This window comes from Melospiza georgiana, chromosome Z (assembly GCF_028018845.1).
Source record: "Melospiza georgiana isolate bMelGeo1 chromosome Z, bMelGeo1.pri, whole genome shotgun sequence".
Lineage (NCBI taxonomy): Eukaryota > Metazoa > Chordata > Aves > Passeriformes > Passerellidae > Melospiza > Melospiza georgiana.
Genome location: NC_080465.1, coordinates 48,002,411 through 48,020,221, shown reverse-complemented (window position 1 = coordinate 48,020,221; position 17,811 = coordinate 48,002,411). Strand labels below are relative to the sequence as shown.

The 17,811-nt window shown below is 38.2% G+C and overlaps 1 protein-coding gene across 1 annotated transcript in view; it reads left to right on the top strand.

The window, feature by feature from the left end:
- Positions 1-17,811, top strand: part of RAB3C (RAB3C, member RAS oncogene family) — a 116,782-nt gene that overhangs the window by 82,575 nt on the left and 16,396 nt on the right. Inside the window, exon 4 of the mRNA XM_058043550.1 lies at positions 17,510-17,634. Coding sequence (XP_057899533.1) covers positions 17,510-17,634 — 125 coding nt within the window. The remainder of the gene's footprint in view (positions 1-17,509; positions 17,635-17,811) is intronic.

Below are 17,811 nucleotides of genomic sequence, written 5' to 3'. Positions count from 1 at the left end.
GAAAATTTGACCTCCAAGAAAATTCAAGGAGTTCTTTAAGTAAGGATTTCTTTTGGGAATACATTGGGTTTATGACACTTGGGAACTGTGAGAAAAATTAATATCTCCAATTGGATTTCTGTTGTGGCCTCAGCTTTGAGAACATTTTTTGTATGTAAAGAAACTGCCTCAAATATACATGAGATACTCTCCTAAAAAAATGAAAAAATAAATAAAACAACAAAAACACCCAAAAGAACATTGCTGACAAACCCATGAAATTGTCTAATGACCTTGGACAAGAGGATTTTTTTAGTACTTTCAATCATGTTATGCATGCAGCTAGCATCTTGCTTGGTTGTTTAACTATTGTACTGTATTGAACACTGTTTTTTGTTAGGCACCTTGCAATGACACTTTAGGTTTTTACTAAGTGATTGTATAACATTTAGACTTCATTAAAGTTAGTAGAAGAATAATCTCTAGATTATACCTTCTAGTGTGCATGTTTTTAAATATACACATACACAAAATTTTAGTAACCATGACTCTGTCCATTCAGTTTGATTCCGTCACTCATGCAGAAATATCTCAGTCATTTTTCATCCTGACAATCTAATCACGGATTTTCCACGTGTTTTCATTTTATGTTGTTTTTCACAATGTTATTTTTACTGTTTCACAGTAAAATTGAAGACATTGCTGCTTTTTTTTTCACCAAATTAAATGTTTTCTCTTTGTTTTGAAAGAGAAAACATCCATCTCTTATTTGATAATGGCATTTTAGGGCTTGTACTTTATCATTTACTTGGGTTTACTGCACAAACATCTGAAATAGCCTGAGATGTTCCTGAGAACATCTTCCCTGCATCACCTATCTTTAGCTGCTCTTCTTTTATATTGTTGCTATACACAGCTCAGCAGGACAACACAGCAGCTCAACCAGGTCATAGCCCAGATCCGTAGTTCATCCTCTCTTAAGTTTATATATTGCTGTGGGTGAAAATATCTGAGAAAATATCTGTTATGTTTAGTCTCTTACACTAAACCTCTGGCAGAAAAATAGCTAGGTGAATGAGGTTTCAGTGTCTAAATCCTTGAACTTCTTTTAAAAATTCCAAAATTTTAACAGTCCAAAGAAACTGTGTGAACCAAATGGTTCATAACTAATAGGAAAGCAATTACTGAGCTTTATGAATTTCTTTAGAGTACTTCAGCTGCATATAAATTTTCCATCATGGTTTTTGTACAAAAGAAATCTTATTCTATTTAACCCTCTATAATCTGACATAGAAAGTACAATAAACATCAAGAAAGTACAACAAATATCAAGAGTTTACATTCTGCTTTTATTTTACTACCAACACTTCAGAATGCTAAGGGTGGGGGTCTGTGTATGTGTATTTTATCATGCCTGCATAAGCATCCTACATAGTTTATATTTAGCCTTTAGCATGGCTGTTTCTCTGTGATGCAGAGACTCGTTCCCTATGCCCATTAAATAGTTAATGTAATAGCTATTTCATTTACAAGTACTCATGAAATGTCCTGTTTCCATGAACACAACAGAAGCAAGCAGGAGCCACAGTTCTTCATGTGCGTCAGTACACGAAATTGCCCATCTTCCTCCTGCATTTATATATGGCTCTGGTTACCTCTCTTGCTCCTATTTGTCCCAAAGAACAAAACAGCTACAAACCAATACTATATTGTATTCCCATGTGCTTTGCTCTAACCTGCAGTCTGGCTTAGTCCTTGGCCTTTTCTTCAGTGTTTGCAGCTCTCTTTGTTATTTTCAAGTCTGGTGTAGAATGTGACATCCATTATGTTAATCACTAACATTAGTACAACAAAAAAAAATTCTGACTAAAAGAGTCTGAGTGAAGCATGAGCACAAGCATACAGAAAAAAACCACAGGATGCCAGTGAAACAGTAAGAATTAGTGTAATAAATTCAGTCCTAGCTGCCAATTGGCTATTCACTGAAGAGGGACATGACTACACAGGTTATTTATCATCAGAGATTTAAAGGAGGATAATGTAATGCTTTTTTTACGAAAGATAGATTGGGAGAATGTGTAGATGTTACTATTAGAATAATGAAACATGTTGCCAGTCTATGCTTCTGGCTTACATCAAAGGTGAGGTTTGGTGGTGTCTTTACACATAAGAAATGTGAGGTGGTTTGTACAGAAATGTTCCAACCAGTAGCAGTTACCTGGGGTTTCAGAGAAAGAACAAAATCTTTCTTCCATATATTTTCTTTGGGCCTAAAGATTGAGCCAGATCCTATCAAGATCATTTCAAGGTCAAATATGTGCATGTTTGATGTCCAAATATCACATGCTATGCTGAAGGCCTTCAGGAAGCTGTGAAAATGAGAAGATTTCAGTTCTTCTCATGGCTTGTGGGCAAGATTAAATGGAGGATTAAATTGATCTATTCTAATTGATAGTCCAAAGATAGATTCATAAATCCACATTCTGACACTTGAAGAACCAAGCTAGTTTAGCAGAACTCAACACCCAAATTCACAGCTCAGGATAGCATGACTCTAAATTCTAGGTGTCCTTTCTCTGAAAATGTCATCAACTTTGTAGTATTGCAGCGCAGTATACATTGCAACCAACCCCTGTTCAGACACTACAGTTAGTGTCTGTCAGTGATTTATATAGTAATACTTCACATTACAAACCAAAATTCTTCTCTTCCTCATGTCCTGCTCTGAGAATGAAGAGTTTCGATGTGTCTGCTTTTTCTTTGACCTCTCTGATCAAAGGTATTAGGCCTCCTGCTTCTCACGATGAGGCCTAGGGACTACCTGTGCCACCTTACTCCCTGCCATGAATTTGTAGGAAGCAGTAAGACCCTGTTACATACGGAATTAGAGCCCAGATGTCCTCCTGATGCTTGCAGACTGACATTTAACAGGGCAAGCAACACTGACTGTTTTACCATTAATCTTTTAGCTAAAGATCCGCACACAAGGAATGAGTGTGCAGCATACCTGAGGTATAATTTGGGAGAAAAGCTTTTTGCACCATCTTTCAGAATCAAGATAGAGGGCATTTTCCTCAGTTTCCTTTTATGCTGTTGTAATGGACAGTCTCTCTTCTCTTCGCCTTTTAGTCTTTATACCTACATTAGAATGTATTATACATTCTTTTTAGAACCCTGAACAAAGGTGAGGGATAGAGGCCTGTAGGGATCAATTGTGCATTACCTATTGTTTCTCTGCATGAGGCTTTTATAACATAAGTCATTTATTTGATTGCTAGGTATGCTTAAAGTGGTTGGCTAGAAAGCTTTGAACTTCAGTGAAGTAAAAGAAGCAAGCTGTTCATTTAATCAGCACATTTAATTCATCCTGCTTTGCATGCTGTGCCACACTGTCTTCTTTCCATATAAGGATTCTGTGGTATCTTCCTGCAGCACCCCTGCCTCTCTTCTGCAAGCAGCCAAAGATGGCTTTGTGCATATTGCTTATATATATGCTATAGGCCCAACTCCTTTTTGGTATACAATGTAGCAGCTACCTCCTTCTTGTATATCTCTTCTTTTCAGGTGAGTTGTTTATATTCAAGGTTGCTTCCTTTCTTTTTTTTTTCCTTCACACTGACTGAGAGCATGTTCTTAATTTATCTTGCTTTTAAATATTTATCTTTGCACTGTGTAACTAAGTGGGAAGAGAATCAGCAAACTGAGTTCTGGTTATATTAAGAATTTATATAATTTTTAAGTGTCTTCTACCTTTAGATATTTAATTTTGTTTATTACTGTTAATTCATCACATTTCTCTTTAAGCAGCCATTGTTTAGAGTGCAATGAGGATTTTCTAATGCTATGCAAAAATTTTAGAAAAACCTTCAAGGAGTAACTGAGGAGAGGGGAAAAATATTTCCTGTTTAGCAATCATATTATATTAAGAAAAAATAGAGCATATTTGTTCCAAGATTAAGGCTATCTATTCTCTCAGCCTCACTCACTCACACATGATACATAAATATGTAACCTGTAATTTTCAAAAATATCAATAGGATCTTTTGTGTCACTTTCAGTTGTCTTTATTTTTTTTAATGCGATTTACCTTCATATTCAAAATTGTTTAAGTGCAGTGAGGTGCTTCAGAGCCTTCAGAGATTATCTACCACAAATGTTAGAAAAGGTACTTGATTGTTACTTAGCATCTCTTCATGCCCTTTTTAACTGAATGGTTTTCAGATAACCCATAATTTGCTTCAGTCACATCCTCTCTTCCATTCTAAGTTCTTCCCCTTCCAGATATGCAGAAAAAAACGTTAAAATTTTTTTATGGAATGATTGATCTGTTCAGTGCTGCGGTGACAAATGGGAAAGGAGGATACAGATTTAAGCCTTGCTGTTCAAATTATCTTCTCTTTTTTCAAGTGGAGGACTGAAGCTATCAGTGCTCACCTAGAGAGGCCAGGAGGCTGCCATGAGGAGCACTAGGTCCATGAGACCCGCTTTGTTACTCTGAATGTACTCTGCATGTCCCCCAGGGGCTCTGTGCCTCTCAAGAGAAGAGAATAGTTCACTTGCACTCTGCTTCCCCTCCCAAACCTCCCACATGTGTGCTTCAGGTTGGCCTTGGATTGCATCAATTCATTTATATGGGCTGTCTGTCTGAGAGAGGTAGTCATCATTTGTGTCTTTGAAGACAAGCCTTGATAAGAATTTACACCCTGCTTGAAATTTATTCTCTTTTTTGATTTTGGGGTTTTTTTTGGTGTTAAAAGAGCACCATTGATCTCTTCACCCCTTGATGTGTCCCACTGGCAATTTCCCAGTCTGTAAATCCTGAATCCGTTGTACAAAAGCCTACTCACCAAGGGCAGCTTGTGCCTGTGTGCAGAGCCATCAGCTAAGCCCTTGTTATAGAGAACAATCTGGAGGTGACCTTAGCAGCCTTAGTTAAATCTTGAAATCTACCCTCACCCCGCAGTAAAATTTGGCAGAGCCAAACTGAAGGAACTGACCGCTTCAACTTCTGTCAGTGTCTGTGATCAGCGACCTCCATGCTTACAGGGTTAAATGAGCTCAGATCAGCACATCCTGCTATGAAGACAGTGAGGGCTAGCTGAAGTTTCTGAGGTGTAAATGTTTTATACGCTATGGTTTCTTACTCTAATCCCAGCAGATGCTGTGTATACATACAAAGACGTATAAATGAAGCCAGGTTCGCTGTAACCTCCCATTCATCTGCAAACAACAAAGACCTCACTTTCAAATGCTGCTATGCAGATTTTAGCTTCATTGAAATACAGGAATTTTTCTAGATTACATCAGCCAAAGGCACTCTTTGTTGGGGGACCTGGTGGTTAATACCATCAGGCTTTTCAGATTTTATGCTCTTCCTTTTCAATCTTTCTTAGCTCTGCTGGTCAGTGTAGGAAAACACAGGATTATTCCCCCAGACATACTCACTGTGATCAAGGCACAGTTTTGGGCAAAGGGATCAAGTGATGAAAGGAGGCAGGATGGCAGGAGGCTGCCTTCCAAAAGCCTTCCACATTTCTGCCATGTACACAGAGGTGTACTCAGCTGACCTCAGAGTCTGCCACAAGCCAAGCCCAGCATTTTTCCTTCTTCCTCTGCTCCCTACCTTATAAACACCTGGTGACCACCTCATTCATTCACAATTAGTTGTTTCAAATTGCAGACAATAATTTCTGGCCATACATAGGAAATGTTTTATTCTTTTGATCTTTCAGTATGTTATTCACTCTGCTCCACGATACAGAGCAATTCTACTGATGAATTTTTGATTTTCTGATGCTTGTCCTGATAATCTTTCCATACAAAGATTACTATCTACCCAAACACCTGTTTAATGAACATGGTTGTGTCCTCTGAGAGGGGTACTTACCCATTGAAGTCAGTGGCAAACTCCCAATAAAACAACATTAAACTGTTTTGGGAGGGTTTTTTGTTTGTTTGTGGGGTTTTTTTGTTGCTTTGTTTGTTTGTTTGTTTTTACCAGAAGGAAGTTGTAACCTTTGTAATATGTTAGTGAACATGGTTCAAACAGTATGCTTTAAAGACCTCACAGGCAAAGCGAGATAAACTTTAATTTTTGAAAGTTCAACATGAGCCCTAGGAGAGAGGGCTGTAGTTTGTTGAAATGCCACTGTGTTCAGTTTTCAGTAGTGTTAAAAAGTTTTACATCCAATCTCTATCTTTTACTAGAATGTTGTATTTATGCCTGCATGTGTTGCTGTTAACTTCTGCAATACTCAGGCTTTTGAGGTCAGGGAAAACCACTATATTTTGGTTTCCAGAACTGTGACAGAGAAGAAAATCCAAATATATACTAGCTACGGCTTGAGAGGCAAAGATATATATATATATATGTACCCATATGAATCTATATACCCAGTCTTTTGATTTGTGAATAATGTAGCAGCACTACTGACATTCTGAATGAATACACAATCCTTTTGTTTCTCCTTTAAAAAAAATCTTTCTTTTTAATTGTAGAAATAAAATCTGAAGTCTCATGCCTCCCTCCATCTTCTGTGAGTCAGCAGGAATAAACCTGCAGTTTACTTGCTTGCAGTGTGAGTCAGCAAGACAATCCTGCCACCCTGTGCCAGGCAGGATGTAGACACGGAAATGGTTTTTACTGTGGTCTTTGGCTACTGTCAGCTCTCACAGAATGAATTTTGCTCAGTAGTACCCCAAAAGCAAAATGTGGTCAAACAAAATTAAAATTAAAATTGAAAATTTACTCTCATGAGCTCAAAGGAAAAAAAAACCCAACAACCAACCTCTCCAAAACCCCCAGTACAATTGCATAACTCCTACTCAACTAGTTAACCAGTTAGCGTTAGTTAACCAGGATATAAAGATAGTTGCTATTTTGCCAGTCTAGTTCCAGGTATCTGTGACAAAAGTCAGAAGCTCACATGTTCAACTGAAAACTAGGCCACATTTCAAAATTTCGGACCTCAATCTCTTGTGTTTGCAAATGTATAGCCACACAGGGAAATTGCTTCCAAAGAGGTATGATTGCTAGAACAGTGGGAGAATCAAAATTTAATGCCTCAATACAGTTCTGGATGTTTCCATTGCTCTGCTTCCAGAGAATAACAGGATAACCAACCTTAAAGACAAAATACTATTAGGATTTATATCAAGTTTGTGTAAAAGTATAGTAACAGAAGAAACATTCTTTGATGTTTTAATAAAACAATGCTGTCTCACTTAAGAAGAAGAGCTAAAATAATTCACATAATTGTCCTGGTACTTGCAGGCTTCATGAATCCTTAACAAGGATAGGTCATGATAATGTACCACAAGTGGCCTCAATAACCTGGTAAGATTTTTCAGTGATTACATTTAGGTATGATTTGTTTCAACTCCATCTCTAGTACTCAAACACAGGCATTTCAGGACTCAATTTATGTGCATATAAGACTGAAAGAGTTAATGCAAAATACCAAATGAGAAATATAACCCAAAATTATCTAGGACTACAGGAAATAAAAGAAGCAATAGCACAGTTCATTTAAACTTGAAAAAAAAATTAATGCTAAAACAATAGAGGAAATGAAGTCCAAAGGAGTGAATTTGACAAGTGAGAGAAACTTGGAAGTCATTCCTTATGAAATAGGTAGAAAGGGATTAAGAGCAACAAATGTGCAATGCATTTCGTAATGAGATTTGACAGTAAAATGTCAGGGTTAACTCAGAGTTCTTGAGAGTTGATTAATCAGAAGTTCCTTAAAATAGGGATGTCCTGTTGGCAGATATTTGCCATATATATTGTACATATAAATCTGAATTTGCTATTTAAAAGAAAAGATGAAAAAATAAATAATCCTGAGTGATCCAGATGGCTGTAAAACTCTCAATATTGGTACAAAACAAAAGAACTTGACCACGCCTTTAAGATCTTCACTACTTCCAAAATGCCACTGTTGGGTAGGTGCTCTTTGGGGCTGGAGATGAGATGCTAGTCAGTAATCCCAGGTGCAAGAGCCTCTTTGGCAGGCAGTGCAGTCCTGGCTTAGGGAACTGTCCTAGGTGTGGTGAAGAGGAAAGTATTAGATATGAGAGTCTAGGACCAAAAGAACTTGTTCAGCATCAGTATTGCTTGCTTAGCTATATTTTTTTATACTATTAAAAGCCCATCAGTGTAAGAAAGAAAAAAGGAAATGAGGACACATGCGTATCTGTCTGTATCTGTTTCCTTATATAGATATTCTTATATATAAGAATACAAAATAGCAAGCAAAAAAATTTTTAAGTGACAGCAAATTGCTCATTTACTTAAATGTGCAATATATTCAAGCAGATGCTGTAGTTCTTTTAGTAATTTTTTTCATAACTCCCTTGTTTTATAGCTCTGTTTTTCAAATACCAGAGTTAGGATCAGCTGGATTGATTAGGGTCATTACTTGGAAATCCAGTGACAGTCTGGGCAATCAATGTAAATTGGTGATAAACAGAATCATTTATGTGGAAGCATCTGGAACATGAAAACAAGGGGATAATCAAAGGATGTGCAAGTGCAGTCTGTATTTTGCCTTTTATTGTTTCCATGCATATTATTTTCCTATAAAGACTTTTTCCATCTCTTTTCAAACCCTTTTTTTTTTTGGATTGTTTTCGCTGTGCATGTGTGGTAGCAGCTTTGAAGGATGATAATTTAATGGTGGGTTTCTCAGTGGGGAGAAAATTAAAATGTACAGCCTTTTGTCTGTGTGGCGAGTTGTTAAATCACTTCCCACAATATGACACAGCTTGTGGCATTATACATGACATAAAAACTCTTCATTAACATGTGTCCTACTGTGAAAAATGTGGTATATTAGTTGGTCTGCCCATAAGTAAACCTTGTTGCAAGAGAGGATTTTGTACTCCTGTGAATAAGAATTAAATATTGAGATGTACTTTATATTGTTTTATCTTTACAAAAAATACAAGGAAGTTGCTTGGAAGATCTCTTTGCCCTTAGTGTCTAACACATTATTTTTACCTATTATTCACTGTTTTTTTTAAATATCCATTCTAATTTTCTAAGCAAAAAGCCTGGGAAACCAGTATATACTACACACCAGAAAAGGAAGAAATGAGATTGACTGACAAGGAATTTACTCTCTTTTATGAATTCAGCATACCTTCAGCCAAAGCCCACCTTGCCTTGGATTAGGTCATGAACTCCTCCACAAATTCTCTGTTATCTATCTCTGTGACAAAAGAGTCTGCCATGTGTGCAATGCCAGGTGTACTGTATGTGGTTACTCTGCTTAGGGCTGAGGTGTGCTGGCTGTGTAGGTACAGAAAAACACCTCACCTGGAGAGCCATTTCTCTAAAGAGAGGGCCATCAGAACTCAAGCACAGGAGGTACTGAGGAGGAGGGATAGAGAGCACAGTACTAACTTAGACAACAGTCAGTTTTTATTTTTAGTAATGCAATAATTTCATACTGGGGTCTTGCTACACTGGTATTGGAAAGCAGTTTCAAGGTGTATTTGACAGCTGTCAAGAAAGCAGTTTGCAAAGATTGTGCCAAAGATGCAAAAACTGAGGACATCTACAATCTGATTAACACAAATGGAGCATGCCCTGTAGGCTTCTGGCCCCTCATTGTAACTCCAACTTAAGTATGGAATAGTTATATTTTATGTAAATTATGTAAAAATTAAAGTTTAAACTTGATGTCTTTTGCCAACAATATATTAATTTGACACCATAGACCATTATCCAACGGATTTGAATTTTAATGTCAGAAAAGAATTTTCAGACAATAACAGACACTTGGTATTCTTATTTGAAACAACACTGTACAGAAAAGGCACCAAAGCTAATACATGGACTCTTCTAAAAAATATTTGTATATTACATGAAAGGTAAAATGTAACTCATATGTAACTCAGAGTTCTCAGCAGAGAACTCTGGATGGGAAGACGCTTCCATAAGCAGAGTAGGAATAGCTAGAGATGGTTGACTAGGAAGACAATTCTGATTGATGAACATCTATAATGCCTTACCTCTCATCCTGATTACCACATAGAATTGTGTCATTATTAATGCTATGTCAGTTGTTATTTCATTCTACTAAATGCGGACTCAGAGTGGACATCACTGGGTGAGCATATACTTCCTCATTACAACTATGGTAATGGTATATCACCAAGAATAAATAATAATAAATGTCATAAACACACAAAGAACATCAGCTCTTACATCTTAAATGTTATCCCTGCTTTCCATCTTCTTTTATTTGTTTGTAAGTAACTAAACTTTTTGTAAAATTTCATATTTCCTTGCATAAGGTTATAAAAATGCACATATTAGAGATCAACCCAGTTTTATGTCCAAAAGAACTGGATTTATTTTGAATATCTTTAGAGCCTCTCAAAACTGAAATGTAACTCCAGGTTTTTTAAAATGAAGTTATGGCCTCAAAAACTTGTAGTGAAAGATTTTTTCATTAAAGTAGATCCAATTCTTACCAGAGCAACAAAAACCTGTGGTGCTCTGGGTAATGTGCATTTTGACTAGCTTTCTGGCTGATAATGAACCAGAAATTTGTTAGTGTCACACCTGTCATGCAGCTTCCGCATCGTCAGTCTATCTTCCTCCAAGGAAAGGTTAAATGTGTAGCCTTTCTTTGCATGGTGCGCACTCTTTGGCTCTGCACAAGGAAGATAAAGCCTGTCAGAAGAAGTGGTGAATAATTGGCATTGTTCTGGTTCCTTCAATATCGGTGGTTTTTTTCACAATCAATAGGCATTTTTCTTCATTTGCCCTTCAATCCAGACAGCAAACACAGTATTGTATAAACAACAACTGACACATGAGATACAGTCAGTCTTGAGCAATATTCATATATCCTGCTCTGTTGCAATCATGGAGGGGTTGATGTATCCCATGATTTAATCATGGTGCAGCAACAAATTAACAGCTCAAGCTGGCGCCTTTGAGAAGGGATGCCTAATAAAAATGCACTGGGCTTTTACACCCTCAGAGTCTAAGCTCTCAAAATCTGGGGTCATCAGTTCCTGCTGTGTCTAAATGTCCAGTCACCTGGCTGACACCACAGGTTCCTGGGCCTTTTGTTGTGCAATGAGTAGCTCAGGTTTACTTTTCCTTGAGCTCCTGCTGCCCAGAGTACAATCTGCAGCTTGAACTGCCCTGCTTACCAAGTTATCCACACTAAACATATCCTTAGCACATCCACTTCTAACCAGATCCTTTTCCTCTTGCTATGTTGTGATATTAAGGGTGGAGCAAGTTTATTTTTCTCATTTTTGTCCCCTTTTCATTGCACTTCTCCATACATTTTCTGGGCTGCTGGGATGTTTTTGCCTATTCTCTCTCATATGTTAATAAGCATTTGCAGTCAGTGGGTGTCAGTGGCACCACTGAAAATAAACATCACAAATTCAATATATCATTAATTCTGGAGAGAAATGAAGGTGCTACAATGTCCACTAGGTTCTAAACCCTCCTTGAGAATGATTGAGGTGCTATTTCTTGATTCTGGTCACATGTTCGTCTACATCAGCTCTTTATTTTTATAATTATTTCATTTATCCATTGCTTCCCATGTTTTTGAATAATGGCTTCAATAATTATTAAGGGGTTCATAAATGGAAGAGATAAAACTATTTGTATTAGCCACAATCCTGAAAGTTTTATGGCCTGCAGGTAGAGCACACCAGAAAGATTACACAAGTAGAAAAATTTCAAAAGTTGCAAATATCCAGATTTTCCTTGTCAGTAGAGGAGTAAAGATCCTGAGCAGTTTCTTAAAGATAGTTCTATTTCTGTGTCAGTTCAATTAAAATCTGGCAAATGTTAGCATATTCTTTTTATTATTACTGAAATTATTACTAAGTAATTCTAGTATATTCCTGCTATGTCAATAACTGTGGCCACTAAAGTCTAGTCTTCAAGTACACCAGGACAATTGCCTTGTTTTTTGCTAAGATTGCTTAGTACTCTCTTCAGAATTCCAGTTAGAGAGCTGAGTTGGGGTTTTGGTTGGTGGTTTATCTATTTTGAGTTACTTGTCTCCCACTAATACTAGATTGTTTATTGGAGAACAGATGAAAAGCCTGAGGCCACCTCTCTCCCTGCCCAGCCTGCAGCAAGGTCTAAGCACCCAGTGCAGAGCAGCTGGTACAGAGCCAGATTCCAAATGGCCATCCAGACTGAGCATTGCCGTCCTTTAATGTGCCATAGAGAATAATCTTACATATGCCTCATTTTCATCATATCCAAAAGACAAGCTTGAAAGAGAGAGGGATATGTAAACTTCAAGATGCTGGGGCATCCTTTAGGCACATAACCCATCAGTATTGCTGGGAACAATAAGAGTTTAGGTGACAGAGGGCATGGGAAAAAGAATGAAGCATATGGTGTACACTGAAGTGTAAAAACACTTGGCTGTATGAAAGAGACCTCAGACTCACTCTGTGGAAAAGCTGGCTTGAATGGGAAGTGTGTCAGTGTCTTCACAGACAAGGAGAGTGCGAAAGGATTCGTGGCGTAATTCCATCATCTGAAAAGATGTCAATGACAGAGCTTCCCCTTACCATCCCTGTCTGCATTAGGGGTTTGAGAGGGCAGTGGTGTGTCTTCCCATTTCACAGGAAGGAGACTGGGGGAAGAGGGAAAGCGATCCTTCCTTGCTTCAATTACAGAAGGAAAACAATGTCTCCTGACAAAGCTGGAGAGCAACCCTTCCTGCTCAGAGAGGCATGGACACTTGGTACACTCTTTAGAAAATAAAGGCAGGAAGTTTACCTGGGGACGCTGAACACTTTTAGAAACACCTCCAAACTCATAGTTGCTTCTCTGATACTGCCTCTTACCAAATAAATAAACTGAGAAAGAAGAGATAACCTGGGCTCCACCTGAGATCCCACTACTATGCTGTGACCTCTAATAATTCAGCTAAAGGACTTTGCAGTGACCATGCTGTAGATAAAGACAGGAGAATTATTTTAAGGACTAATCAGTGCACTCAACAGTAACTTAAAAAAAAAAAAAAAAAGTTTCATGGAGGTTTTTTTAATGTGGTTTTGGTTTGCTAGAAGTTTTTTGCATAGGTTTGGTGTTTTCTTATTTGTTTTTCCTGGCAAGATGATGCACCCCAGTTCATTGAGTATTCCTTTCATAAATCAAAACATCAGAAGTACAACATGTTTCCTGAAATTGCTGGAATAAACATTATACATAGCCCCCTCTGGAGCATTTTGGTTAGGGTGTTTGTCTTGCTGTTTGTGCATGTGAATTACTACATAATTAATCTAAAAGTCTGTAAAATCAGCCTCTCTATGGTAGGCAAGCATCCTTGGAGGACTTGGTCCAAAATATGGTGAATAGATTGAGGCTATCTGCAAGTTCATATTCCTGGTATATTTACTCCATGGACATGTCTTTACTGAATATATTTGCTTGCCTTCCACATGGTCTGTGGGTGAAGACGTCACAGGTTATATGAATATTTGCCCTGGACATTGGTGAGTTAGTAAAAAGGCATGATCTGAAGAGATATTCAGAGTAAACTCAAGATATGTCATCAGTGGGTGCAACCTGAAATATATTGAGTAGTGAGGTTGGAGATCTATTCCAGCAGGCCATGTGCACATAACTCACAAATATACAGCACATTTATATGCATATATACATGACCACGTACAAACACATTGCAGAAAAAACCACCTAGGACCCCCCAGAGTGCTCCCACAAACACCAAGAGCATCATCATCCTCACACTCCTCCCCTCCAAAACAGTGCAGCATCAAGGTCCATTCATGAGAATGTGTATCTGTGCAGGTATACACATTGTGGCTCCCTCCACCAGCTGGGCTCATAACCTCAATATGCCCAGTAGCTGCCCCTGGATCCCAATCTCCTCGATTTCTGGCACCTGGACATAAGCCTCCAGTATTGACTTGCAGTGATGGGTTTCATGCTGGGATTTACTTGGAACAACCCTGAAAGGGACCTGGATGTGGTGTCCCAGTATTTTTCTGAGTCTTAATTTGGTAATCACACTCCTGCCCCACCAGGATAGTGTACATAGGCTTTGGATAATCTGATGTTTCCTGAAATAGGCCTGAGAGCACCCAGGACCAGGAAATTATTTGGGCTCTCTCTCCTGCCACAATCTCTCTGTGCTTCTTTTGGATGCATAGATAAGCTTTTATCACCTAATCCAATGTGAACAGTCTGGTTTCCACAGCAGTGACATCAGAGCAGCTCCCCCATATTGCTCTGTGCTATCTACCTTGTTTTCCAGCATCTCAGCTGCCTCAGCCAGCTGGGGCTGCTTGTTCCTGAAGCTGACTCTGTCACACTGCACAGCATTCCTTGCAAGCTGACAACAGCACACACAGGCCCCTTGCCATTGCTGCCTGGGAAGTTATTTGAAGATCTCTCTGTTTTAAGATAAGCCAAAAGCATTTTTTGTTTGCATTCAGCTCTTTTTGATAAGGGGCTGGTAGAATTGCAGTACAGTGAGCACAAGCATGGTGTTGATCATGGAAAGCAATGGATCATTGCACTCCTCCATTAATCTGCCCCTCTGGAGTCTATACATTATAAAAATTCAAGCATGATGCAGATTGCCTGCCTACCATAAAACTAGAAAGGGAAACATATACAGGGTAAATTACTATTGACATACACCAGGTCATGAAAGTGAACAAGAAATGTCCTTTTCAGCTTACTGCAAACACCATCTTTGTCTTTTCATGTCTTCAATCTTCCTCAAGCTGAAGTTCTTTACAAGGACAGCAGTTTGTGTTTTGGACTAATCAGAAGGCTTGGTCATTTGTTCCTTGTATGCAAGGAGCAGCAAAATCTCTTTTTTTTTCAAGTGACCTATGTGTTGGCTTTGGTGGAGAGTTGTGGGAATCAAAACCTACAGAGGCCAATAGTGGAACTATATGTATAAAAAAAAAACATAACAGTGATAAGCCTATTATAGCCTTTGAATCAAGCATCTGCTGATGTGGTGTTGGGTGTGAATGCATTTGACTAATTTTCAGTCAGTTATATTTCTGCTCTACTGAGTCGTTTGCAAAATATAAGCCTTGGGATTTGTTTGCAGGGACAAGATCTCTTCTTGTTACTTAAAAAAAAATAACTAGAAGATGAGACAAAAGTAAGACAGATTAAAAAATGTCTATTAATAAAATAAGTTGCTTAAGTAATGAGAAGAATTTAAATGTACAGATTTGTAGTTGTAGAACAAATAATCTGGCTGCAGTAAAATGAAGGGACCTTACATTCTTAATGAAAGAAACTAATGTAAAGCTCTGGAGGCAAAGTCTGCAAAACATGGCTGAATGAATGCTCTTTACAGTTGTGTGATGATATTTCTTCAGGCTGTATTTCTTCATCAGTTTATTCTATTTCAACTTTACAGATTATGTAAGTAATTCCTTAATAAGTAAAGCTTAATATCTTTACTCTATATTTTGCTTTCATAATGTATTTGATTTCCTGCTGACGTAAAGGGAATAAATTGGCTCCCAGCTAATAATTGTTCAGGGCTAAGCTGTTTTAGGGTCCTTAATGGACTAACATACTCTGACATTTGAGGTACTAGTATTTGCAAAGTTGCTGTGGTGACAAATGTAGTTCGGGTTAAAAATCACAATAATAATTCTACTTTGCTTAACCACTCAGCATGATTCCAAAAGGACATTTCTGCCAAAATGAATGCATGTTTTCCTTTTTTCCTGAGAATTGGTATCTTTAGTAAAATATAAGTGTATGGGGAAGTTTGACTTCTTTTTGGTCACAGTACCCTACACCTACTCAAATTACTATTAAAACATTTAAAATAGCACAGTGAAGAAAAGATTGAAGAAAAGATTGAAGAAAAGATCAGGTCAGGCCCAAGGGAACAATCTGTAGAACAAAAAGTCTGGGACTTGGCTCAACTTCTTTTCGGTTGTTGTGATAAAGTAAAACATTCCTAAAAGCAGTGATTCTTCCCTTTAAATTTCTCTGCCTGTCACTGCAAACCCATCAGACATTGCCTAGAGGGTTTTTTTTTTCACTCATGCAGGGAACCTGTAGGCAATGGCATTGGACCCAGGGTCACAGTGATAGCTCTAGCAGCTTTTGCCCATGGCCATCCCTCTGGTTCTGCAATAAGCAAAGCCGAATGGGGAGATGTGATCCATTTTGTGTCTTTCACTAGAATCAGTTGTTAGACTAGATTAGAAAAGATCATGATCTTTTTTATTAATGTAAGACTTTGCAGACCGGGGTCTCAATAAGTAGAGATGATGGCTGTGTTATGAGACGGGGTCACTAGTAAACGTACCGATGCAGACCAGCTTCCAAAATATTTAGGTGACAGATTTTTGAAGCTATTTCATCTTTTGTCAAAGAGACTTTGAGAAAAAAAGTCCATCATATGCCACAGGATCCCTTTCCAGGGCGTCCTCTCATAACCATGTAGTTTTAGAAGTTAGTTTCTATTCTATTTTTTCCTAAGCACCCTGTATTGTCCAAGGAGGGAGGGAGGGAGGGAGGAAATGGTGTGGGACAGGCTGGCAGAAAGAGGTATTCTCTCTGTCTTTTTCTCTCTCCATTGATCATTGATCCCACCAAAAACTTCAAGCCTAGAGCCAGACTTAGTCACAAGTTCAAGACAAAGGCTAAGTGCTTGGAGGAAGTTTTCTGCATCCTGTGTCACCATCAAGGGCACATACTGCTCCCAGTCAGAAAGTGGTAACCAGCAGCATCACTCTTGGCTGAGCCAGGAGCTTTCCTTCTACAGAGCAGACCTGGATACCAGCAGAATGGTGGCAGGCAGAAACTGACAGGCACCACGAGTATAGTTCCAAGTCACCCATTATTGCTCCTGCTCAAAGAAACCACTGTAAGCTGTTTCACCACCAGCACTCATGGTCCCTGTGGTGTTTTAAGGCCTCAGACACTTCCATTCAGCTGCAGTCATGGCTAAGGCTTGTACAATTTAAACAGAAGGTAAGTCAGAGTTCAAACTCAGCCCCTGCCCATGACTTAATGCACAATGGAAGTGTTGCTGACCTTCTGGTAGATAAAATACTTGCAGAGAAATGTGATGGAGAGGAAGACAGACTAGCTCAGAAATTTTTGAAGTTTTCCTGCTAAATTTACATCCTGATCTCAAAAGTAAAAGATAAGAAATTAATACATTGTTGATTTTCTTTCAGAGCTCTGTTTTTAGATTGTAAGGTTTGTATTAAAATGTGAAAATGGGAAAAAATATAATCTCTTCTTTCTAAAAGTAAAGGAAGAATGTTGAGGGCAGGAGAAAATATTATTTTCAGCAAGCAAAAGTAAACCCTGTGTTGATACTATCTCTGTAACAGTAAAACCTGACAGACAATCCTTAGCTTATTTGAAATCTGTAATTAAACAGAGTCATGTTACCCTGGTTGTCAAAATCAGTATTGTCTGTCTCTTTTGTCTTTTTGCAACTCTTTCTGAAATTAAGGGGAATTTGCTTTGCTTTGACTCCTTTCTCTCCCTTTCTCTTTTAAGGTCAACTCAAATCAAAACGTACTCTTGGGATAATGCCCAGGTTATTTTGGTTGGCAACAAATGTGACATGGAGGATGAACGGGTAGTCTTCACTGAGAGGGGAAAACATTTAGCAGAGCAACTTGGTAAGAAATGACACAACAAAAGCTTTGTGGTTGTTTGTGAGAATGCAAAAATTAATTCAATTTATAGCTTACAGAACTTGCAAATACATATTCATGACACATTCATTGTAAAGGAATAGTCACACACTCCTTCCCTTTTATTTCTGCAGCCTTTTTGACATGGAGCAAGAAGACAAG